Consider the following 27,347-nt stretch of genomic DNA (forward strand, 5'->3'; position numbering starts at 1 on the left):
TTTAAAAAAGGGGCTAAATGGATAGTTTCTGAATATTAGTGTTGGCCCTGGCCGGCACCAGTTATATTCTTCGTTTGTGACAGTCTCCATTGCAGCACCAATACTCAAGAGTTGTCACACAGAAGTTGCAAACAGAGAAGCAGTGCAGGAAAACCAAGCAGAGCCCTCCCTTTCAGACCCCTGCTTGGTCAAAATCCTACTTTTTTTTTTCTTTAGCAAATCTATATAGTAAGTATATATAGTAACTAGAATATACTAGATCAAACACCCTGCACCGCCGATCTTAGTCTATCTTACGCCGGCGAGTCATGCTCATATGTGCACACCCTTCTTCCCCGGTGGAATTCCCACCATACTAGGCTACTACTCTACCACGATCTCAGGCAGCTTCAGCATGGTGTGGCTGTGGCCGCAGCAGCTGCTCCTCGTCACCGTCGCCGTCGTCTTGGGGCACTTCACGTAGCTCCTGCAGCACGGGCTGGTCTCCTTGGCACACGCAGCCTGCGAGCTCGAGCAGGTGTCTCCACCTTTGACGCTGCAGCAGTTCTTGCTCGCAGCGCAGTCAGTGGGAGCAGGAACACCGCAGTCTTTCGCCTTCCCGCAGTGCTCCCCCTTGTGTTCTTCGCTGTGGTGGTGGCCTTCATCTTTGGGAAGGGCAGCAATTGAAATCGTGACCTCTTCAACTGGCTCAGCTGGAGTCTTGTCCTTGTCATGAGGCTCATGGCAGCAGTGGTGGCTGTGGTCATGGCAGTCCTTTTCTGGCTCCTCAATCTCCCCATGGTCATGCTTGTGCTGTCCATGCTCATGGTCATGGCAGTGGTGTGTTTCCGCAGTGTGCACAGTTTGCTGCTCAGCATGGCACTGATGCTCGCAAGCATGCTCAACAGTAGAGTGTTCATGGCAGCCAAGCTCACCTGTAGCATGTGAGTGGCTGTCCCCTTCGCAGTGCCTATGTTCATGTCCATGGTCATGGCCATGGCCATGGCAAGCACCTTCACTGTCAGCACGCGGAGTCTTGGGTTCTTTGCAGTGGCTGTGCTCATGGCCATGGCAATCCTGCTTGCCGGTGTGTTCATGGCTATGGCCATGGTCACGATCATGGCAACCATGGCCCTCCACAAGCAGCAACTGGTTGCCTGCCTCCTTGCAGTGGTTATGGGTGTTTCCATGGTCATGGCAAACATGCTTTTCCGTGACCACATGGCTGCTGGGCTCTTTGCAGTGGTTATGGCTGTGGCCGTGATCATGACAAGCGTGCTTTTCTGTAGGGTGCTGGCTGCTCGGCTCTTTGCAGTGGGTGTGGGCATGGCCATGATCATGACAACCATGTTTACCAGCAGACGACTCTTTGGAACAGCCTGTCGACTTGCACGGTCCATCTGAGCAGTGGCGGGAAACACAGTGCTTCTTTGCGTGTGACCCATGCTGTGAAGAGGCACAACATTTCTTCGCCTTCCGACCGCCCTTTGATCTCAATAGCAACATGCTGTACATGATCACCAGCATGCATGTGCCAACATCTGCGAGGACGGCTGCCCAGATAAGCGGATGTCCAGAGAGTGCAAGTCCAACGATTGCAAGCTTGGTGATCACCGAGAAGATGATGTTCACGATGATAGTCCGGTGAGTCCTCCGTGCCAGCTGGATAGCCTTTGGGATCCTGCGGATGTCGTTCGACATCAAAGTTATGTGGCTCGTCTCCATTGCAACAGCGGAACCAGATACACCCATCGAGACTCCAACGTCAGCCTTGGCCAGAGCTGGGGCATCATTCATGCCATCACCAATCATCAGAGTAGGGCCATGTTTTGCCTTGAGTTCATCAACAATTCTCACTTTGTCCTCTGGAAGAAGTTCAGGGTGAACCTCATCAAGTATGTTCCCAAGCTGCCAGAAGACAGAAGCATTAACATTATAAGTTGCTATATTGTATAGAAATGGTAAAAGTGCACAATAGCAACAGTGCCATGTCTTTTTTACCTGGTTCTGTGCATATGAAGCTGCTGCAGAACTATCCCCAGTAAGCATCACTGACTTGATGCCCAGTGACCTCAGCTCCCTGATGGCCTCAGCTGATCCAGTTCGGCAGGAATCCGAGAGGGTAAATACTCCGATCAATTGCCCTTTGCAGGCAACATATCCGATGGTAACTCCTTTCATATCTTTCATGTCAGGAACTAGAGCAAAGAAAGGGGCATGGAGTTATTCAAAGGTTAAATATGAAAGTGGCAGTATTTACTACAAAAAAAAAGTTCAATAGAAACTGTGCTTTGTTTTATTACAAGAAACTGTGCTTTGTTTTATTACACAATCAAGACACAGAAATCCTTATTTTTAGTTAAAAATAAGTAATGCAACGATGAAGTATGTTCCAGTCAGACAACAATATGGGTGAAGGACAAATAGACATTTTTCGAGTTGATAATTGTTAATTAATATCCCTGAAACAAAAAACTTGCTATGTGCTGTGGAACAGTGGAAGTGGCTTCATGCATGGTATATTAGTATCACTACTTCACTAAGTCTATTAACTTATTTAACACAAAATCTATTAACTTTTTTCGGAATACCGAGTTCATGTGTTAACCAACCTGTTTCACATGAAGCCCTTGACAGAATTCTTTTGTTCCCAATATATACACCTTCCCCGTCGATTTCACCATAAATCCCCTCTCCAGGGTAGATTTGGAACTCAGTAACATTATCAGATTTTGGTTCGACTGACTTTGACAGGGCATAGTCAACTAGCACAGATGCCATTGGGTGGCTTGATCTGCTTTCAATGCTTGATACCCTGCAATAGCCATGGAATTGAGTTTATATATATATATATATTGAAAACTGTAGCAGGAGCTCTGCCTTTCAATTAAGATAGGGGAGAAAAAAGTTTATGTACAAGCAGGTAGAGGGAATGAATTGAGTTAAGGCCTTGTTTAGTTCTTGAAGGAAAAAATTTTGTGACACTGTAGCACTTTTATTTGTTTGTGGTAATTATTGTCCAATTATGGACTAACTAGGCTCAAAAGATTGTCTCGTCAATTCCGACCAAACTGTGCAATTAGTTTTTATTTTTATCTATATTTAATACTCCATACATGCGTCTAAAGATTCGATGCGACGGGGAATCTTGAAAATTTTTGGGTTTTTGGGTGGAAGTAAACAAGGCTTATATACAAAAGGACACAACACTCACCAGTAAAGAAGTTGTTGCATTGGGATACGTTCGCCAACTGCCTGGAATTCCTCAACACAGAACTCTCCTCTAGTGATTGTACCCGTTTTATCAAAAGCAGCAATTTTGATCCTTGCCAAGGTTTCAAGGACATCCCCTCCTTTGATAAGGAGCCCTGTCCTCGCAGCCGTCAGAAGAGCACAGAAGGTAGCAACCGGCGTCGACAGCACTAAAGCACATGGGCAAGCACTCACTAGAAGGACCAGGGCCAATTGGAACCAGTGTTTGAGGTGGTGTGCTCTGATCGCCACAGGAATCACTGCTACCCCCGCAGCCATGACAACAACAGCTGCAGGTACAAGCCAAGATAACATAAGAAAAAAAAGATCTTGTATAACTTATTTTTTTCTCCTAGTAACTATTTGCAGTAATAAGCATCTAGAAAGGCAAAACTATAGCAAGAGTAGTCTCTTATATATGGCTTACCGGGCGTATAGTACTTGGCACATGTATCAATCAGCCTCTGAGTTTTGGACCTACTGTTTTGTGCTTCTTCAACTAGCCTTGCCATTTTAGCCACTGCGGAGTTGTCAGCCATTGCAGTGGTCCTGACAGCAATATAGCCTGCGACAGCACCAATACAGAACCACCACAAGATCAGTAGCTTATTCTAGCCACTTAATACATGTCAGTTCAAGCTGCAATTCAATACTATGTATTACCATCTATGTTGAGCGTGCCGGCCCAGACCTGGGAGTCTGGCTGCTTCGCAACTGGGAAGGACTCCCCAGTTAGGGTACTTTCATCAACCTCACTCCGTCCATCCACAACCACACCATCAATTGGAACGACTTCCCCAGCTTTGACAGCTATTACTGTATTCACCTTGACATCCTGAGCTGAAACCACTTCCCCAGTCTCTGCTAGAACAGCCTTCTGTGGTGTCATGCTCATCAGTGATGACATCCCAGCAGTCGCCTACATGTCAAACAATCGTTTAATTAGATCTTCTGAGAGAAAATGCAAATATTGCCTCACATATTTTACAAACGTATGAGCATATATGCATGCAACTACTATCTGCTTTTCTTACAACTTTTTTTTTGTGAAAACATATTTCTTACGACATGTTGCTTTTGGTTGTTGGTTATAAGCTTTCCTAATCTGCTTTACATATGTATGAGTGTATGTGCATGTTTGAGTCCACTACATATAAAGTTTTTTTGTCTTGACTTAGAGTTTTCAGGTGGGCATCAACACCATGCTCTCATCAGCATCTTAAAATGGTGGTACAATCAGCAATGTGGACCTGACTCTGGTCCAAGCCATGCCCCAATGGCAGACCGAGATCTGTTCATCAGTCCATCAGTGGGGATAGTGCGCATCCAATCAGCGTACTGCATCAGTATGAACATGCACTCACAAACGTGACTGGCCAAGAAGAATTAGATCCTCAGAGATCTTGCATCTACCATTATTATTTCTTATATGCAAAATAAACTGCTGACAGGAGATGGAAAAACCTTGTGGCTTGCCCTGGTCTCAAGCCATTCAGCTGTAGTGAACAGGAAAACAATGAACCCAGCCTCAGAGTAGTCCTTCAGAGCTATCGCCCCAGAAACTGCAAATAGATCAAATAAGACATTAAAGCTCTACAATTTAGCATTCCATCCATCTACCAAAAAACGAGGCATTCATGTGATGGCAGAACCTAAAAAACAAGTGTCATAAATACAATAACAAGGAACAGTTTCTATGTGATGGCAAGATAGCATGGACCATCCTAGGTAAGAGGGTAGTTCCAGCAAGGAAATATGGTGGTGACTATACATACAGACCGCAAGCTGTTGTGGCGATTCCTTTGATACGTGTCATATGCATATATCGGGATAGAGCGATATCAATACCACAAACAAAACCGATCCAGAACGTTCGATTCAAACGGTATGTGGCTTCATCCTAAAGGAATACAATTCCCTGTTAAGGTCACATCAAATCACCACACTGAAGAAAAGCATACACTCTGTTCATGTAGCATATACATTAGCACCACATCACAATATCCCTTTAGTGCAGTGGAGAGCTTGGAGGTCCCTCCAGAACCTTACGAAGAGAGAAAAAAAAGGTTAAGTGAGACAAACTTTTTTGGGTGCCGGATCGGTTCGGCTCTACCTCCCACTATGGAGCCACCATATTGGTCCAGGGAAAAACAACTTGCATGGCCCCTCTTCTTTTGCACAACCCCATCCCTCACATGGACAGATATGTTAAGTGCAGAATTATTAGCCCCAAAGTGCGGGTATCTGTCGGGGTTTACATTACATTCATGAGCAACGGATGATTATGACATGATGAAAATGAGTTATTTATTATAACTACTAGGCTCAGCGCCGTTATATGATGCAATCATGCAACTGAAGAATAACTCTCGGTGTAAAATGAAGAGCAATTCAAGCAGAGGGCAAAACATCCCTGTCAATCTGTGATGAAGGCATGAAGCAGAGGGAAGGGAGGGGAGGGGAGGGGGGTTGTTTACCTGCAATCAGCATGAGTATGTTGACATCGAGGGTGAGCCTCCGGGCAGCTGCAAAGCTCCTCAGAACGATCGGCGGCAGGCCGGCCGCCGCCGCCACCAGCGCAAACCATTTCAGGGGAGGCCAGAAGTGCTCGAAGAGCGAGACGACCAGGAAAACCCCGCAGAAAAGAACGTAGGGACTCGGCCATTTGTTGGCTACCTTCTCCTCGGAGCCACTGCCGTAGGCTCGAACAGACGCCTCCAGCCTCGCCTGGTTCAACGCCTTGACTGAAAAAGGGAAAAAAAAAGAAGCAAAAGGTCAACCAAGGTTCAGAAATTGGCAGGCACTGTTGTAAAATAAATAAATAATAAATAAATAAATAAAAATAAAATAGGCCGCAACTCCATATATAGAACATGCAGTTGTTATTTAGTGCATCTGAGAGATGGTGTGTTAATTTTTCTTTTAAATAAATGTAATAAATATTAGGGACGATGGGGTAAATTCAGAGTGAAATTTCCACACGAGCAGCGCGTGGTGCAGAGACCAGGGTCTTGGCGATTTCAACTCTCGGTTTCGCTTGAGACCGAGAGAGACTTTTCTTTTCTTCACGGCGGCCGCGGCCTTTGACATCAGGTGGGCAATCTGTTGCCACTTGCGCTATCGCATCCCCGTGACAACAACCACCGATATCTGTACGATCTCTGCATACTCATGTCTCAAATTCACCACCGACATTTTTTTTTCATGTTTGTTTTCGTACCGACGATGCAGGGCTCCAATTCGTCAACACTCTGATGATTATTGATGATGAAGAACTACTGTACTAGACTGCTCGCAGCCACTGCATGGTACGAACAAAATCGTGCATGGAGCAAGCAGTAGCAGCCATGTTATGATTGCTGCTACGGTCACGTCAAAGATTGCCGCACCCCCACCAAAAAAACCAAAAAAAAAAAACTAGTGGTCCCTGGGATGGATGAATCAAATGAAACTGATGAATCGAAGCAGAGAAATTGCAGCAGATTCGTCGTCCAAAAGAAGAAGGGGAAAAAAAGACGAGCTTTGCGTGTTGCATAATTGCTTTGCAAAGAAACGAACTTTGCGTGATCCCTCCCTGCATTGCCAAACATATTCCCCGGGTGCGTAAGCATGAACAAAGAGTCCGATCCGATCCTTTATTTTATTTTATTTTATTAGGAGAAGTGGGGGGAAAGAAACGCGCAAGATTGCGTGTCGGGATTGGCGGCGGCGGCGGGCCGGCGGCGTGCATGATTGATTGATTTAATGACGTCGTATCTGCAGGTGGAGTCGGGTGGACGGCGTCGGACTCCGGTCAGGGAATAGTAGTCCAAGTCCGGTCGCGGTCCCGTCTGGTCTCGCCTCGTCTCCGGCCGGTCATCTCGAGCGGGAAGCTTGGCGATGAATGGACGGACGGTCGGCGGTGGGAGAAGACGACAAAAGAATAGTATAGTAAATAAAAGGGAAAGGGCACGCGTACCGATTTGTGCTGGCGACGTGGCGGCGGCGTCGTGGAGGACGATGACGGTGCGGGAGGGGACGATGACGGTGACGGTGTGGACGCCGGGCAGCGGGCGCAGCAGCTTCTCGACGAGGGGTACCTCGGAGGGGCAGCAGATCCCCAGCACGTCGAAGTAGCTCTTCTGCAGGGTCCCCGCCGGCACGGCGGCGTCCCCCATGGCTAGGTGCGTACTCGATCCGCTGTCCCTCCGGCCGGCTGCTGTGCCTCTCAGGTGCGGCCAAACCTGCAGGCGGCACGAGGAGGAGAAAGCCGAGTGGTGTGAGCGGATGCCAGTGGGGCGGGGCGGGCAATCTTGGCGTGCGCGGCCGTGCCGGGGGTTTTCTTTCTTTCGGTGCGCGTGCCGGATTGTATGGATAAAGAAAGAAGAAAGGCCGGCGGCGATCGACTTACTTACCCCACCCCCGCAGGCGGCGGCCGGCGATCGAGTCCGAGACGGATCGGGGCGGCGGCGGTGGTGGTGTTGGTGTTGGTGGCGACTGGCGAGGCGGTTGCGTTGGGCGTTGGCTGAGTGCGCGTCTGAGCGAGCGAGCACCCACCACCACCCCTGGCAGTGGCAGAGCCGCAGAGGCCAGAGGGGAAAGGAGGGAGCGGGAGGTGGACGGGAGGAGGGGTGTGGGCCGGTATTTATGGACCTGACCGACTGACGCTGGGCCGCGCCCGCGCGCGCTCCGTCACGGTGACTGGTGCACGACTAGTGGGTGCCGACGCGCGAGGCAAGTACAGCACAGTCGGTGCAGTGCAACAGCGCGGCACGCATCGCACCGCCCGGAAAAGCCGCCGGGCCGGGGGCGGTTGCTTTGCCGGGGGCGCGAGACGTGTGAGACGACGACCGACGAGGCGATGGTACGGTTGCGGGCGCATGCGTTGCGGAAGGCCGGCCGGGAGAGACGGACGCGTGTCGCCGGCCGGCGTGCGTGCGTGCATTGGCATGCATGGCAGGCGACGCGCGCGGCCGGAGCATCGATCGATCCATCTGTTACAAAGTAGTATCTTCTTTCCTATCTGAACCTGATCTACATATATATATCTTTATTATTACTGAACGACGCGCCGGGCGGCGTACGTGCCGTGCCGTGGCGTGCCAGTCGTAGCCCAAAAAAGGGCTGCAGATGGAAGGAAAAAGATAGATAGAGGAGGGAGTAGTCCGGACGGAGAGATATGACTCGTCCATGCATCCGTCGGCGTCGTCATCATCGACAGGACCAATGGTGCGTCGTCGTTGGTCCCGTCACGCTGCTGGCTTCTTCTTCTTCTTTCTCTCCGTCGACCCATATCGTCGTGTGCCCGCTCTCCGGCCGGTCTGGTCGTCCGATACGCGCCTTGTTATTACAGGTGTCAAGCGTGCACGCGCGCGATCGATAGTAGATCGATGCACCTACGACGTACATGCCGCCAGCGCAGTTACGTACGTACACTCTCGCGCGCCTTCACATGCACCACGTACGTACACGTAACACGTTACGTACGTACGTACACTGCACGCGCCACCACTGTAGGTACATTATACTCTCATACATATGCATGTTGCATGGTGATGGTTGACTATATATATATATATATATATATATATATATATATATATATATATATATATATATATATATATATATATATATATATATATATATATATATATATATATATATATATATATATATATATATATATATATATATATATAAGTGCTATTCTACACCCTAGGTGTAGAATACTATTCTACACCGAACTGTTATACTGAGCAAAATTCAGTATCGTTCAGTATTCATATTTCAGTATTGTTCAGTATATCATGATCCTGGGTGTTGGACGGGATGATACTGAAGATTCTCTAGTATTGCTCAGTATTTTTTTACTCAGTTTTGACTTACGGTGTAGAATAATATTCTACACCTAAGATGTAGAATAGCGCTTATATATATATATATATATATATATATATATATATATGCGTTTTATTTACAGAGTAACTACTCCGAGTCTTTATTATACGCATCCGAGGGTCGAGCCATCTTGCAGACGTAGCTAACGGGTGGCGTCGGGGGGTGCGGCCCATTACCGAACTAACGGGTTCGAAGCACGAGTATGAGGATCGCTGGCATGTATCCAACAAGATCTACGCGATGTATACAGGATGTACGCGAATATAATTATTATTTAATAAATGATTAGGGGAGCTCCTAGCCGGATAAGTATTAGAAAAAAACGTTCAATTGTTCACAAACGTTCTTTTCTGCAAAGTATGAACGCATACTTTAATAAGAAAATTGACTATACTCGAGTATGAACATATACTTTAATAAGAAAAATTGAGTATACTTTAATAGAGTATGGACCTTAGCAGCCAAGTTCCCGGAACATAGGGTACGTGGTACGGGAACGTGGTACGCGGTACGACATTCTCATAAACTATGGAACGTAGGGGGTATATAGCTTCGTCTCGTTCCTTTAAGTTGCGGAACGCGTTCCACTTTCTAAAGGAACGTGTTTGTGACGTAGTGGTTGGCTCAGGTAGTTTTACGTGTTGCTTTGAACCAAATGAGTTCGATTCCTAGCGTGATATAATTTACTATTGTATTTTTGTTTCATTTAGGGCTGTCCAACTCCAACCTTAAGGCTCATTGCAGGTCTAGGCAATGAGTCAATCACCATCTAGATTTTTCACCGACCGCTCACGGACGGGCACGGCGCAGTATGCACACACACCACGAAGTTCCATAGTCGCTTGGGACTGACGTTCCTATGATTGCTCTTATATATGATTCATGTTCCACCGCATTTGGGAACGATGTTCCATGATGTTCCCGTTCCACGTTTCGGGACGAAGTTCCCGGAACGGGGAACGTGCCCATGTTCCCGTACCCCCGCTGCTAAGCTCCAACCTTAAGGCTCATTGCAGGTCTAGGCCAATGAGTCAATCACCATCTAGATTTTTCACCGACCGCTCACGGACGGGCACGGCGCAGTATGCACACACACCACGAAGTTCCATAGTCGCTTGGGACTGACGTTCCTATGATTGCTCTTATATATGATTCGTGTTCCACCGCATTTGGGAACGATGTTCCATGATGTTCCCGTTCCACGTTTCGGGACGAAGTTCCCGGAACGGGGAACGTGCCCATGTTCCCGTACCCCGACTGCTAAGGTATGGACGCATACTTGTATTTCGAGTATGTCCATATACTCAGAGGATTACTTTAGTGTTTATCTTATAGAGTATGTATTTTCACCGATATTTTTTCGAGGATAAACATTGGTACATTTGTGGGAAACTTTTTTTGGTAGAGTAAAAAAAGTTCCCCACAAACGTACCAATTTTTGTCTCGAAAAAAATATTAATAAAAATACATACTCTATAAGATAAATACTAAAGTAATTCTCTGAGTATATAGACATACTCGAAATACAAGTATGCGTCCATACTCTATTAAAGTATACTCAATTTTTCTTATTAAATAGTATGCGTTCATACTCGAGTATACTCAATTTTTTTATTAAAGTATGCGTTCATACTTTACTTGCAGAAAAGAACGTCTGTGAACAATTGAACGTCTGGCTAGGCGCTCCCCTAATCATTTATTAAATAATAATAATAATAATCGTGTACATCCTGTACACATGCATGTGCCGGCTAGTTCGCGTAGATCTTGGATACATGCGAGCGATCCGCATACTCGTGCTTCAAACCCGTTAGCTCGGAAATGGGCCGCACGCCCCGACGCCACCCGTTAGCTATGTCTGCGGGATGCGAGAGGGAAGAATTCACGCGTGTAGCTACGTCGGAGTAGATACTCGTGCGTGTAGAAAGGAATTTCTATATATATATATATATATATATAATTCTGCGGTGTGGATTGCCAATTGATCATGCATGGGCCATGGTCATCTTCCGTTACGGGGTTTGCATTGGCCGGGCAGCTTGAGCCTTCGCGATATCCGGCCACGTGTACAGTGCCCACTGCCCAGGCTACATTTGTGAGCCATGCACACATCGAACGCTGCCCTAACGCTCCGTCGGTCGCTTGCCCCATACTCCCGACCGGTCCCACCCGGCCCGCGCCCAGCGTTTCCGATTGCATTGCAACATTTAGGTCTTGTTTATGCAAAATGTTTTTGGATTTTGACACTGTTGCATTTTGTTTTTATTTGACAAATATTGTTCAATTATAGAGTAACTAGGTTTGAAAGATTCGTCTTGTGATTTACTGGTAAACTGTGCAATTAGTTATTCTTTTTATCTATATTTAATACTCCATGCATGTGCCACGAGATTTGATGTGACGAGGAATTTTGTAAAGTTTTAGGTTTTTAGGTGTATCTAAACAAGGCCTTAGTCCCTCACTCCGCTTTTTAAGTGTCATATCTATACCTATATGGCTATATCATATATCAATATATATACTCTTAACAGTCTCTTGTAATCCTAAATTCGACTAACCATATATTCCATCTCGATATATACGAACAACTCCCGGCCCTCAGCAATCCACTATGACATATATTTAATTATTATCATTAGTATGTCTCACCATCCACTACCATTAATTTATAATATCTATATCTATATAATCTGTATCTATATATGTCTTCTAATCCTAATACTCCAGTACTAGCTAGTCATTTTATCTCGTCATGCAAACGCTCCACCTCAACAATCCACTATCTCATGCATTTAATTGTTGTCATTAGTATGCAACGCCATCCACTACCATTAATTCATAATAGTTTTTTCTTTCATATAAATAATTTAATATTATTTTAGTTTAATTTATGTATCCATAATTCTTGCAGCAAACCGTGTGTGGGTATGCTTTTAGTATCAATTTATTGAGACGTCGAACGTACTCAGCTCAATTTAACCAAGTGTATATAGAAGAGATTACTACTCTTTTTATTCAAATTAGAGATGCTTTGACTCTTTTATAAATAATTATTTTTTACTATATATCTAGATATAGTGTATATAAAAAAAACTATATATCTAAAAAAATTCAAAATGTCTTATAATCTAGAATATATGGTGGATAATATTTATGGTGCATAATAAGTATTACTAGATTAATCATTGAATGTATTTTTATAATATATTTATTTAGATATATACAAAATTCTAGTTTGAACTAATTATTAATGTTTTTAAGTTTGACTAATACAAAATTCAAGACGGTGTACTTGAAAAGAGAAGGGACGATGGGGGAAAATGTAAGTAGGCTGGTAGTTTAAACTAGGCTCATGAGGCCCCCCGTTTACAACAAAGGATGTACCAAACACATAAATAGGATCGAAAAGACCATGCAAATGATCAAAGTAAAGTTTATGAAAAGATGGTGACTTTGGAAGCAATGTAGTGGAAAAAAAATAGGAAACAAAACAACCAGAGCTCACATATTTAGTTTTCACAGGAATTCCTTTAGAACGGCTAAACCCATATAAACTTCAAAGGAATAGTTCAGAATCATTCCTCAGTCTTTTTATGAAGGGAAGAGAGTATATTATATTGAAACTCAGCACAGTCTCTAAATTACACATGAAAAGAAATGAAATAAATAAGGCACAATATTATATATAAATTCATCCAACATCTTCTTCCCTTGTGGCTTTCCTCGATGAAGTCGAACAATGAAGTCAGTACATCCTTTGTCCTCTGGAGCTTTAGGCCAGAGGAGGCCAATGCGTGCGCATGGCCGCATGGAGCTCTTACATTAAATCAGGCAATAATAATTTTAGCCATGACTTTTTAGACCAGCGAAGACCGAGCGTTATAGCGGGCCTTTTCTGTTTTTATTGATGCAGGCGGACACTATTACCGTCTCTATAATTTTTCATTAACACAGGAAAAATGACGGAGGCAAACACTAAACTCGCTTCTAGAAATGATTTTGGCCACATGTAAAGTTCTATTATGTGCTAGTGTATCTTCTACAAGAAGCTGTTTTATCAAATATTTTATTAAAACAACTTCAGTTTTACTAGCGAAGCTGTTTTAAAGAACCGAAGAAAACTATTTCATGAATGAAGTGAGTTGTACCAAACATGCCCCAACAACTAGTTGAGCTAGGATAAAGTAAAGTTAGTCAATTTTTAGTTTATCTGTTTAGATATACTAGGAATAATAAACTTTGTGCAGCTAAAGTTTATTAGTCATGTGATGCAAATACTTCTCCATTCAAAAATAAATACACATCTTATTATACTTCAAGGAGTCGGCGATACTAAATTTGACAAAATATATACAAAGAAGTATTAAGTTTTATGATACAAAATACATTTCTATATTTTTTTATTGTAAACTTAATTAGATATGCAAATGTTAACACCATTTTTTTATAAATTTAGTTAAACTTGGGATGAGTGGAATGGTGTGGACTTATTTTGGGACTAATGAAGTAGATCTTTAGCTAGTACTCTCTCCATATAGGGTTTAGGAGTTGTTTAGGACAGCAACATGGTATCCAAAACACAACTTTGATCTCTTATTTTTATAAAGATATTTAGAAAAAAATAATATATGTATACTTGAAAATATTTTTTAAGACAAATCTATTTATATAAATTTTATATTTGTAAACTTAACAATTTAAAAGTTACTGATGATTTATATTCTTAATGTTTTACCTAAACCTTATCAAAACGAGTTCGTTATACGGAGGGAGTAGGTCCAAAAGCATCCATTATGATACAATAATGGCAAGCAAGGTTGAAAAACATAAAAGAGACATAAATAGACGATGCAAAAAAAAAAGGTTGATCTCACATGAAGGTATCTCCTGTCCATCAAATAAAGAATATTAATAATGGGATTCAAAATTATTTAAATGGCTTTGTGTAAATGAATATCCAACATCAGGTGTATGTCGTGATGAACTAATCATGAGGGATAAAACTAAATGAAGAACCTCTTCTGTTTCGCTGCTCGTAAAGCTAGGCTTTTAGCGTTGTCGCCACCGCTAAGCAACTCCAACACTATCCTAAACTTCACTTGGCAAATCTTGGATTTTGCCAAGTGTAAAGCTCAAATGTCAAGTGAAAAAAAAGAGGCTTCTCCAACAGTTAGCTATTTTTTTGGCAAATTTAGACTATCTTGTGATTCCTGAAAAATCAGAGGGACTTTTATGCAAAAGTTGCAATCTATTTAAGGCATGCGTGCATGCTGAATGTGTGGGTCCCACCGCGTAGGCAGGATGCCAAGCGCTCCTAAATTTGAGCCAGTTGGCCCTCTTTTTGCCAAGCATCCTATTTTGCCAAGTGCATATAGGGTAGTGTTGGAGGAGCTTTTTCCATGTTTTGCCAAAAATTAGTATTTGCCAAGTGCATATAGGGTAGTGTTGGAGTTACTATACCTCTCACACACAACCACAATGCAGAAACAGCTGCCGCTGCTGGCTTCATAAGCAAGGGCCGTGATTGTGCATTACAAGGACTCGATGGTTGGCATATATAATTATATATATACCTCTCATCGCACAACCACAGTGTAGAAACAGCAAACGCTGCTGGCTTAACAAGCAAGGGATTGTGCATTACTAGGGAAATGTTTGTCGTCCAAACAAAACAGTATGAAGATGATGATGCATAATATATGTCACGCCGGCCACCACGCAGGAGATGGCTGCATCGATCTTTTATAAACCAGACTCTCCGTCACATCGAATCTTGCGACACATACATGAAGTATTAAATAAATATAGACAAAAACAAAAATTAATTATACAGTTTGTCTGTAAATCGCACGACGAATCTTTTGACCCTAGTTAATCTATGATTGGATAATATTTGCCACAAACAAACGAAAATGTTACAGTAGTAAAATCTAAAAAAAATTCCACATCTAAACAAGACCTAAGTCGAAAATCAGACAATCAAAATGCTGTTATATATTATTCGCCCTACGCCAATCGATCTGCATGCCTTTTATTTCATCCGTCGGAATTGCGGGTACGCACGTTGTCACTAGCGATCTGATGGGTGGATCGGAGACAGCATTGTGCGAGTCATGTCTGCATGCATAATGCAGTGTGTACTAAATGCACGCCACCTCCTGATGTTTTAATTAGTTGCTGGATGAAAAGTTTTTAGGTTTGATAATTATTATCTAATCATGGATCAATTAGGTTTAAAAGATTCAATGTGATGGAAAATCTTAAAAAGTTTTGTTTATCTATATTTAGGCTTCGTTTAGTTCACCCCGAAATCTAAAAACTTTTCAAGATTATCTGTTACATAGAATATTGCGGCATATGTATTAAGGATTGTTTACTTCCCCAAATATTTTGCAAAATGTTTCAGATTCTCAGTCACATCGAATCTTGCGGCACATGCATTGAACATTACATATATATAAAAAAAGATAACTAATTACACAGTTTGCATGTAATTTGCGAGACACATCTTTTGAGCTTAGTTAGCCTATGATTGGACAATATTTGTCAAATACAAATAAAAGTGCTATTGTTCACATTTTGGTAAATTTTTTTGCAAGCAAACAAGGCCTAAGGATGTGATGAGAAATCTAGAAAAGTTTTTTTTTCTATATTATTTAGGCCTGGGTTTAGTTCACCTCAAAATCTAAAAACTTTTCAAGATTTCCCGTCACATTGAATCTTGCGGCATATGTATTAAGTATTAAATATAGATAAAAATAACTAATTATATTGCAAGATGAATCTTTTGAGCCTACATTTTGCAAATCAATTGGCCTACGAGTATTGTACTTCATGGATATGTGGGTAAATTGTGTATAATATTCCATGCAGTGTTGCAGGTACGGGTATAAGACGTTACCCATGGATAGAGGTGGGATATGTCACTTGTCGCCTTGTCTGGAAAGCAATAGCTAAAAGTATTATTCACTGATTTATTATTAGAGAAAAATATTGTTGACTAACATAAAAAATATGGCTTAATAAGATAAATGAACAGATGTTAAGCGACATATATACATTGCTCACAGGTACAAAATGTTATTACTCACAGGTGCAGGTAGTCACGGTTATCATACTCAGACGACAGATACTACACACTTATTAAGGGTACAAAATGTTATTACTCGATTAATTAGACAATCGGTCGTGATGGGAATATTTTTACCCCCAACAACATCTTAGCTGACCCATTGCTGCTAGTACCAAATTAAACAACGCTACTACATTATTTTTTTGAGAGAACAACGCTCCTACATTATTGATGGACTGATATGATCCACGTGGACCCACAAGAAAGCTACGCTAGTACACGGAAGAAAATCAGTTAATCACACGTTATGATCCACCGTCCATGATTCTCCTTCTTCACAACTGATAAATTAATGAGTGAACAGCAAACTAACTGAATCAGGTAGTAGCGTGCCGTGCCATGGCGGTTAACCAAAGACGATGGCGACCATATATGCATGTTTGTTATCATTAATTAATTTGCATGCATGCCCGGCCGGTTCAGCAAAGACGTAAGACAGGCCTTGTTTAGTTCGCAAAAATTTTCAAGATTTCCCGTCACATCGAATTTTTGGACGCATGCATGGAGTATTAAATATAGACGAAAATAAAAACTAACTGCACAGTTTATCTGTAATTTGTGAGATGAATCTTTTGAGCCTAGTTACTTCGTGATTCTTTTGAGCCTAGTGTACAACGTGGGAGTCGCAGTGTTTGAGCCATCGTGTCGACCACGACAGCTGGGACATCGTCGACTCGTCATCGATCGATCGTGCAGTGTCAGCGACGACAAAGCCGACAAGGATATCGATCATGGATGATCGAGTAGACGACACGTCCGATCCAGTGGCCGGCCATGCATGCAGCAGCAGCCTCAGCCAGAGTGACGAATCCGGGGCCGCAGCTAGCTCCGGCCCGATTCCCAAATAATAATGGTGCGCACGTACGTGGAGAGCAACAGCTTATGATCTACAGTACTACCGTATATTAGGCCTTGTTTACTTTAAAAAAATTTACAAAATATGAACAGTATCATTTCCATTTATATTTGATAAATATTGTCCAATTATAGACTAATTAGATTTAAAAGATTCGTCTCGCAAATGTAATTAGTTATTTCTTTTATTTATATTTAGTGCTCTATGCGCGTGTCTTAAAATTCGATATAATAGGAAATATGAAAAGGTTTGTAAAATATTTTGGGAACTAAACAAGGCTTTAGCTCTCACGTCACGTCCTGTCCAAACTTTATTAGCTTCTTTGAGATCGAGAGAATCGATTTTTTTCAAAGATGAAAGAAAGGTCGATCATGCCGATGAAGCAAGCTAGCAGCCTGATGGACGGACGATGAGATGGAAATAAAGGTGTAAATACAAATTGTACAACTACTTCATTGGCTTTTAATTTTATTGGCCTTCGATCTGTTAGCTGGAAGCTGACCCGGGAGAAGAAATTGGTCATTCACAAATTAAAGATGGAACGTACTGTCATCAAGTTAAGTGTTCGACAAAGTATATATGCTAGCTAGGCATTGGCCTTACGTTTAATACTCCTTATCAAATCATAATATAACGACGATTGAATACGTAGCTCCAACCGATGCACATACGTAAATGCAGGTTCATTTGCACACACGGCGTTTACGTCGTCGTCGAAATTAAAGTACCAGAGGAGATCGATGGAGATGGAGATGCCGATCGATAAGGCGTTCTTTTTCTGACACCCACGCAATAGTAGTGCACGTCGCAAGGAGATCGACGTGCATGTGCATGGTCGTCATCGCGTGCTCGTGCGTGTCGGACTTGGTCAAACAACGACCACTCCTTGTCCTACTAGCAGCAGGTACTAGGTCGTCGTTTAATTTGTCGTCAAGAACACTCTCACTATTACATACTACTAGTCTCTAAATAAATCAGCTTCTGTAATCATCCTAAATAATTCTTTTCAATTTGATCAATTTTACCCAAGCAATAACACTTTAGGTTTTATTTAACTATGGTCTTGTTTAGTTCTCTTGCGAAAAGTTTTCGGGCTATTGTAGCATTTTCATTTATATGTGACAATTATTGTTCAATCATAGACTAACTAGACTCAAAAGATTCGTCTCGCAAATTACAGGTAAACTATACAATTAGTTATTTATTTTATATATATTTAATGCTCCATGTATATGCCGCAAGGTCTATATCAGTCTTTTCTCAAGCAACTTTTTTTAGAAAAAAAACTGTTTTTGAACAAATTTAGGGAGAGTATATCTCTCCATTTTTTTCTTGAGGCCAGTGTCATGTGTCGTCAGTGGCGGACCCAACACTAGGGCTATGACTCTAGTCCTTAGCTCCTAATTTCAGTGAATAAACTATCATTTTTTTATAACCAAGCACAATTAGCACTGATGTTTAATGCAATTGGCCTTAGTCTTTTGCCAATCCTGAGTCCGCCCCTGTTGCCGCCCTTAGTTAACTACGTTTTATTGAATCATACATATATGGATAACCCTTGATCTAGATACTAAAAGCAAGATTAATAATATAGTCGGCTGCCAGCTCTATGAATTTTTGCAGTTTACCTCAGCTCACCCGTATAGTAGTTTTATATTCACTATTAAGCACCTTGCTCACTATTAAAATATGGCCTCTTCTCTCTCCTTTCCACTCTTTCACTTCACCATTCAACCTGTTTGCAGCTCCATATTATATTTGCTCTAAGTTATTAGATTACTGGTTAGAAATGAACAACACTAATAATAAAATATTAAAAGACAAGAATCATGTTATTAATTATTACTATTTCCCAGCCCCCAGATAAATGCAAATTCTCGATTTGCCCTCTGAAGCAAACCATTCATTTAACTTTGATCAAATTTGTAAAAAAAAAGTGTAGCAACATTTGTAACTCTTGTAACACCCAAAATTTTGATTTCAACTAATAGGAATTAATGTGAAGTAATTAAGTATTTTTTGTGAGCATTTAACGTAGTAAATAAATAAATTTTGTTGAAAATAAAAAAAAATTATCATAAGTTTAGAAACATGGCTGTGCATTCATGCTGGATGCATAATAATTTTTGTGCTGATTTTATTTTATTTTATTTACTTTATGCTCAAAAGCTCTTTTAGAAAATGCTTTGAAAAGAAATAGAATAAAGAAAAGAAAAAAAAGGAAGAACTTGATATTTTCTTCTACACTATATCCTATTCATCTTCACCTTGTTGCTTATGTTAAAGACTTGTTCTCATCCCCACTCCTTGTTTTGAATATGCTTTTAGAACTTTTCTTGCCACCTTCTAATGTCATTGAAATAGGAGTTATAGGATCTTTACCCGTAATAGGAAGAGAACGTTAGTACCGCAAGTTGAGTCAATGCTTGAAGTGTGAATCTTTGATGCTTGGTTTGGTTTGTTATTATGCTTATGCTTGATTTGGATCTTTGTAATGATTGTAATGATCTTGTGGACTTTCTCTACAATTTCATTTAGTTTATAGGCCTAAGATATAAGGATTAATGAATTAAATAGTTGGGTTTGGGTAAAATTCTGTTTCTGTCCTTTGCTGTTTTCTGGAGCAATCTGCAAAGAATCTGGTACATCTCAATATCTGATCGTGCAAAGTTTACCAAATTTTTCTGAGAACAACTAGACTTCAAGATCTTTCTCAGACCACAAGAATCACCCAAATAGATGTTATGGTTTGAAAGTTACAAAAATCACAAGATGATACAGATGTGCTGTCAAGAATCTGGACCAGTTTTGGTTGCTTGATGTGTAAGATAAATATAACTATAGAATTTGGAAAAGTGTTCTATAGAAACATTGTAGACCATTTTATAATCTTTCCAACAGTATAAGCTGGGCCTTATTTGGATAAGTAGAACCTGAGATATGATATTTTCAATTGGATGTTTCTGTTCTGTTTTAAAATCTGGACAGATCTGGCATTTCCTATTTTCAGCCAAGTTAAAGACAGAATCTGGGAAAACATGTTATACGAAAGTTGCAGAGAATTTCCTAAGATTTTGAAAAATGTAAGGATCATCACCAGATGTGTTAAATAGCTCGAGATATGATTTCTGGAAGTTATTGCACCTTTGCTGAGACATTTTCAGGATGGATATTAAGTTTGGTTGTTTTACCTAAGCTTAAAGACAGAATCTAAGGAGGTCTTCTACAGGAAAGTTGTGGTGAATTTCATAAGTTTTCTAACGGTATAAGTTACAACTCTATTGGATTAATAGAATAAGAGTTATACCTATTTTACTACGCTGGTGTTTTCATATCACAAGAAAATTTCAGGAATCTTGTTGGTTCTCTTGCCCAAAAGTTTTTTTGGATGTCAGATGTTTTAAATGCTAGTTAACTTGTCTGGAAGACATGCAAGCTACCTTTCTTGGTCCCCTAGTTGACTTTTCCTAAGGGGGGTAGCCTAATTAAAGAACTACAAGGAGAAGAAGTGGTTAATGACTGGAACATCGATAAGGACATCAAGTGTTTGGTTTGTTCAATATATCATCCCACTTAGAGAATATTAGTAGAGATATATGTCATTGATGATACTCATGGATTAAGAGTTGTGTACGAAGACCAGATGACACCAAAGGTTACGAAGTTATATGTACAGTATGAGAGTGAAACAACTTAACCGTGATAAAGGTACCGATAATTGGAACTTAGTGATGAAAGTAACCTTGGATCAAGAGACTCGGTACAACGAATGTAAAAGACTATGATGTGTAGCGTCCAAAAAGGATAGGAGAACTAGTCCGTAGTGTTCCCCAATAAATCTCATTTTAAGGGGGTAGTACCCTGATATCACAGGATGGTGCATTTTGATGTGATAATTGTCTTCTGAGATATTCTATGGTTACGATCAACAATTTATGTGGAGTTACTGACATTGGTCACTTGACGACAGGGAGTATAGTGTCCCATGGATTAGGAGCATAATATGACACCTCCCATGGATATGTGGGAAGATTATGATCGTCTTGCTTTTGAAGGAAGATGTTATGTGTAATAGATATTCTACGGAAAATTTTGTTCATGAGATATGACTATAAGACATAAGTGTTTACTTTGGAGTGCAAGTTGTGAAGTTGAAAGAGTTTTCAAGATCATTATCCTGTGTTCTCTCAGAGGATCTGTGTCTCTCTCGAATCTCGAGGACGAGATTCTTTTAAGGGGGGTAGAGTTTGTAACACCCAAAATTTTGATTTCAACTAATAGGAATTAATGTGAAGTAATTAAGTATTTTTTGTGAGCATTTAACGTAGTAAATAAATAAATTTTGTTGAAAATAAAAAAAATTATCATAAGTTTAGAAACATGGCTGTGCATTCATGCTGGATGCATAATAATTTTTGTGCTGATTTTATTTTATTTTATTTTATTTACTTTATGCTCAAAAGCTCTTTTAGAAAATGCTTTGAAAAGAAAAAGAATAAAGAAAAGAAAAAAAAGGAAGAACTCACCTCAGAACCACCCAAGACGCCACCTTGGCCCAGCTGCGCACCGACCCTCCCCTCCCTCTCCTTCTTTGACCGACAATCAGGCCCCACATGTCAGCGCGCCTTCCTTCTACCTCCGGTCGTCTTCGAACGGGACTCAGCCAGAAACTCCACGCCGAAACGGATTCGATCCCGGGATTCGCGATTCCTTGCCAAACGTGAAAAACTGACCCGTATTTAACCCCAGCATCACCCCGCGCGTTGTTTTCCACCCTCGCCGCGGAAACCAAGCCCTAGACGCCAGCCCACGCGCGGTTTTGGATCTTCCCGAAAGCTAAATCCGCCACCGCACGCCGCGCGCCTCTCTCGCTACTCCTCGGCCCCAGCAAAACACTCCAGCGAGTCCGTGGTGAGCTCCTTGTTCCGATGGTGTTTTCCTTTCGCGAAACGGTGCTCGGAATCGAGAAGCCCGTCGTCGCCGGCGAGCTCGCTTTCTGCTATTTACAAAATTGCCACTGATTTTGTTTTGCTCATAAAATATTCATTATAACTCCGTTTTTGTCCATTCAAATTTCGTTAGATTCGTATTTCCGAGCTCTACAAGTTAGAATTATTAGTTTACTGTTTTGAAACTTTTTATTTCTGCAGTAGCATTCAATTAATTATTTCTCTATAGGAAATCTTGGAAAATTCATATCTTCACCGTTTTAATTCCGATTTTCGTGAACTTTACGTTTCTGTGATCGTAGCGCTGCGTAGAATATTTTGATAAACTTTTATCTTTGTTTTACCACTGCTTGGTGTAATGTTCTAATTATATCTTGTTTGCTTCGTGTATGATTGTCTACATTGGATTGCGTGTTGTTGATTGATGATTGGGATTAGACGGTGAGCCGTACGTTGGTGATCAAGACCAAGCTTTTGAAGACCAGCAGGCTCAGGAGAGCTTTGAGCAAGGCAAGTATAACTTGGGATCATCCTTGATACCTATACACAATTAATACAATATTTATCATATGCATGTGTCCACCTTGATGACCTTAGCAAAATCATAGATGATTGTTATCCTGAATTCCTTGTTACCTATTTGGATATGCATTTGGTAGTTCTTGCTAGTGCTTGATTAATAATCCATGATCTTGTAACATGAATGTTTGGATATACAATAAACAATAAAATAAGCTTTCTATCAACTTGAATATAAAGGGTGGAAAGAACTCTGGCTTTGCTGGATTGATCTTGACCCTCCATAAGGACTTATCCCTTGGCAAAAGCTAGGACAACTCGTACAACCATGAGGGCTATATGGCTCTGGTTTTAGCTCAGTATGAGGACCTTTTTCTAGCTTGTTAGCGGTTACCTTAAATGGCGTAAGAATGGCTAGACACGTTGGGTATAGTGTGGCCTCTGTCCATGTGTATAGGCTGCGAGTTATGTGCCATGGAAGGGGGGGCTCTATATCTGCCTGCCGAGTGAATCTAATGGCCCTAACTTGTTAGACGAAACCTTTGAAAGGCTTCATAGTGATCCCTGCCGACCTCCCTTGGAAGGGGTTAAGAGACTTGCAACCTCGGGCGAAAGAGTAAATCACGACTCATGGGTAAAGATGTACAACCTCTGCAGAGTGTTAAATCTGGTATACTAGCCGTGCCCACGGATACGGGCGGCCCGGAAAACTGACGGAATAGAAGGACACTGATGAACGTGAATAGTGATAATAATTGATGGTTTATTATGTTGTTTATATATGTTATTCTTAATTCTTGTATACATTGATCATGTGGTTATGGGATTATTTATGCTACCTTGATATTTGCTATCCAATGATTAAGCATGTTATCCACTATTAAAAGCTAAATGCAGTCAAACCAGTGTCAGCTATTTGAGCCTCATGAACCCCTGGTTATACTTGTTGAGTACGATATGTGCTCACTCTTGCAATTTCCCAACACCCCAGGTTATGCAAAAGAAGATGACTGGAATGAGGATTACCGTTATGAGTACTAGGTTTGGAGTCAACCAGTCAACAGTGTCCCTGTGTGGAGCTTCCGTCGAGAGCGTTGTTTACTTTATGCTATCATTTATGTATGAGACTATGTGATATATTATGTTCCGCTATGTAATAAACACTGCAATGGTACATTTGAGATTTGTCTACTTATGTGTGCGACTATTCCTGGGGCACATATGAGTCTTTTATGCATCCTATTTTGTCCTTAAAATATGGGTGTGATAACTCTAAATATATATACTACAGAATATATTCTATGATTAATCTAATTATAGTTATTTTAAATATTATAAATAGTGATAGTCTTTTTTCATAAATTCAGCTAGATTTAACGTTATTCCACCTAGGACTATTCTAGACTTGTATTCTTTTGGGATGGATGAAGTGTTGGCGACTCATTTCAAAACAAAGATAGTTAATCTCCATGAGACAGAAAAACATAAATCCGGAAAAAATATAGAAATAGAAACATCTAGATTTTTTTTGGCAAACTCTCCACATGAAAAAAAATCACCTAAGTGGATAACTTGGATGCAATCTTTCATCTCAGGTGAAAATCTGGTGATTAATGTTAACAGTGATGGGTATATTTTTAAATAAAAAAAGGCCTTTGACAAGGAGATCTCCATTATTTTTTCGGTTAACGCTTAACATTATGGCTGATATGTTAGACGCATTAATTAACAAAGCCAAAGCGGATTGTGGGGGTGGTGCCACATCTGGTAGAGGGTGGCTCTCCATTCTACATTATGTGGATTGTACAATTTTTTCATGGATCATGACTTGGAAAAGACATGCAACATGAAGTTGTTGCTTTATGCTTTCGAACATTTTCACGTCTAAAGATCAACTTTCATAATAGTTTTTTTTTTGCTTTGGTGAAGCTCGGGGCCGGTGTACAAACACAATATACTAAACTCTTTGGCTGCAAATTGGGTGATCTACCACTAAAATATCGAGGAATCCCTATACATTACAGAATGTTATGAAATAGAGATTGGATAAATGTTGAGGAACCGTTTGAGAAACGGTTAGCAGCTGGAAAGGAAATCACCTCTCCATAGGTGGCAGCTCACATTGAGTACTCAATCCTATGTTGTTTTTCTCCATTCCTATAGGAGGCAAAGTGATGGACATAAAAGAAACTATTGACTCAAAAAAAGGAACATTTTATACCGTGCTAGAGACTAATTAATTAAGGTGGTCTAGGAATACGTACAGGACTTGAAAACTAAATATGATGCTTTCCTTAGTAAATGACTTTTTAAACTACTCGCGGCAAACGGGATTTGGCAACAGCTGATTCGAAATAAAATACATAGGAACTAATAAAGTCTCTTGCGCAAATTGAGAAGAAATCTGGGAGCTCATACTTTTGGGCTAGTCTTATAAATAGAAAGAAAGAAACAGCTATGGTCAAGGAAGTTTTACTCGGACACACATGAGTGGCGATCTAATCTTCGGATCGATAGTCATTAGAGTGTTGATATCTGTCGAGATCGAAAGTGGTATCAAGGTGGTTGGCATATGTTGATTTACTAAAATACTTCCTCAACAAAAAAAAAAACTTGCTCACACATCGCCTCATTCCATAAAACTCCTGTGAAACCACCATCGATCAAGCAAAACCAGCAGTGTCGTCGTTGCCTGATGAAATGATGGACAGAGACTACTCACCACTATCTATATCATGACTAATAACTAACTAATCCAATTGCATACCACTGATATATATGTGTCAGCGGGCACGTATCTTTAGTTGTTATATTCATATATCATCTCTAACAGAGAGTAACTAATTAACTCAATCACATCCCGCTTCTCAGACTTGTGGTCAATGCAAAAAATTATATCATGACTTAGCCGGTTGCTGATGATCCATGAATAATCATCAAAAGGAGAAGAGAGAGCAGATCGAATTCAGCTACACAATTTGAGCTGGCCGGAGCATAAAGGCTCGCCGGTGGTGGAAGTCTGACAAGCATGGACAGAGATGTGCAGACAAGAGCTAGTGAGTGGGGTGCGTGTTGGAATGAATTTGAATAGCTTTACTAGCATGTAGCATAGTCGTCTTGCATCATAGGCCAGCTATAGCTCAATCAGCAACCGACAATCCCCACTGTTAAATTGTTGGAGAAAGGCCATATGCATGGCCCATATAAACGTATAGGAACTCCACCACCTATGATCAGAAATCAAAGCTTCCAATAAATATGCTACAGATTGAGTGACAAAATCGCAGCGTCGTAACCACGTACTACTCTATGAGTTTTTGGAATATAGCTAGATATCTATGCTGTCTGAACAAGTCATTTTTCTGTTTGGTTAGATGGATTAAAGTACATGAGATGAGAATACTTAACTAATTATATTTATATTATTTAATAACAACTTGTTATACATGAATAAAGAGAAATATAAACTAACACTAATTTTGTCAAGACAATCGCTAGTTATAGATAAAATATCTCAATTAGCACCACTATTATCCTAATTGGCATACAAAAGATGTACTAATTAATAGATTAACACTTATCATAAGCAATCATGTAACATATTAACAATCCTTAAATATTTACTAATGATAAAGATTAAAAAACATAGATGAGCTCTACAGACAGCTTTTTTGGTGGCAGTGGTATCTAGCATCTGAGCGAATATTCCCCAATCAAGGGCATCCATGTCTAACTCGCTCACGAACCAAACGTTATTTATCCATGGACCGCCATATCTTCTAGCTGTGTAGAGATATCCATCAAACCAAACGTGCAGTATACGTTTACATTCTCCTCATCTAGCTTGCAATTCCAGAACAATCTAAGGCCTTTGTTAGTTCCACCCAAAATTCAAATTTTTTTTAAAGATTTTCTATCATATTAAATCTTACGGCGCATGCATTGAACATTAATATATTAAAAAATAAATTATTGCACATTTTATCTGTAATTTACGAGACGAATCTTTGAGTCTACTTAGTCCATATTTAGACAATAATTACCAAATAGAAACGAAAATGCTACAGTAACAAAATCTAAAAAAAAACTAAACAAGACCTAAACTAGCTGTCCATTGAAAACGTGTTTGGAATTGAAGTGGACAAATCAGCTCGCTCGGGCTAGCAAGCTAGCAAGCTTTCCCTCGCCTACGTCAGCCAATAAGTTATGATATGTCACTCGATCAGTAGTGACATATCTATAGACGGCCACTTCACTTGCAACCAAATTTGCAAGATCAAAAACAGGTCGATAAGTTGTCCACTCAAACATTACATAGGAATGCACACACACGACAATTGATAAGTCGGTCGGTGTAGCTTTTTTTCATGGAACGAAAGATCGATAATCCTTCTAACCACTGCCACTTGTGCAAGCAAGCAGGTGACGTCGTTTCTGCTTTATTTCATGCGCGATTTCAGCACTCTTTGGGCAAGATCAGATCAAATATGATTACTAAATAAACTTTGACATGCATGTCATTGAGAAAGGTGTCTACACATATTTATGTAGGGATGATAGCATTGTTAAAAGAATGCGTTCAAAAAAAAAATTTTGCGTTCAAAAATAGCATTGTTAAAAGAAGGAACAAAAGGACTGGACGACGGTGATTCCCTAGCTAGTTGTATATCGATCAAACACCACCACCGCATGCTAGCTTGTACGCGTGTTTGGTATGAACACGAGGGCACGGATTTTCCACAATATTTCTATGTGTTTCATATGGTTTCATACGTGCAGG

The 27,347-nt window shown here is 40.8% G+C and overlaps 1 protein-coding gene across 3 annotated transcripts; it reads right to left on the bottom strand.

Moving 5' to 3' along the window:
* Window positions 1–7,827, bottom strand: LOC8065564 (cadmium/zinc-transporting ATPase HMA3). Of its 3 annotated transcripts, none has more exons than XM_002438908.2 (10): window positions 7,626–7,827; window positions 7,190–7,454; window positions 5,709–5,975; window positions 4,696–4,793; window positions 3,895–4,150; window positions 3,659–3,796; window positions 3,194–3,521; window positions 2,592–2,794; window positions 1,981–2,177; window positions 1–1,887 (listed from the first exon to the last, which is right to left on the bottom strand). In XM_002438908.2, exons 2-10 carry the CDS (start codon window positions 7,386–7,388, stop codon window positions 364–366), a joined length of 3,210 nt encoding a protein of 1,069 aa, XP_002438953.1. In that variant the 5' UTR covers window positions 7,389–7,454; window positions 7,626–7,827; the 3' UTR covers window positions 1–363. The 3 variants fall into 3 exon arrangements, with proteins under 3 accessions (XP_002438953.1, XP_021305044.1, XP_021305045.1); XM_021449369.1 differs by having other exon boundaries at window positions 7,622–7,827; XM_021449370.1 differs by lacking the exons at window positions 4,696–4,793; window positions 5,709–5,975; window positions 7,190–7,454; window positions 7,626–7,827 and adding an exon at window positions 4,482–4,651.

This window comes from Sorghum bicolor, chromosome 10, assembly GCF_000003195.3.
Source record: "Sorghum bicolor cultivar BTx623 chromosome 10, Sorghum_bicolor_NCBIv3, whole genome shotgun sequence".
Lineage (NCBI taxonomy): Eukaryota > Viridiplantae > Streptophyta > Magnoliopsida > Poales > Poaceae > Sorghum > Sorghum bicolor.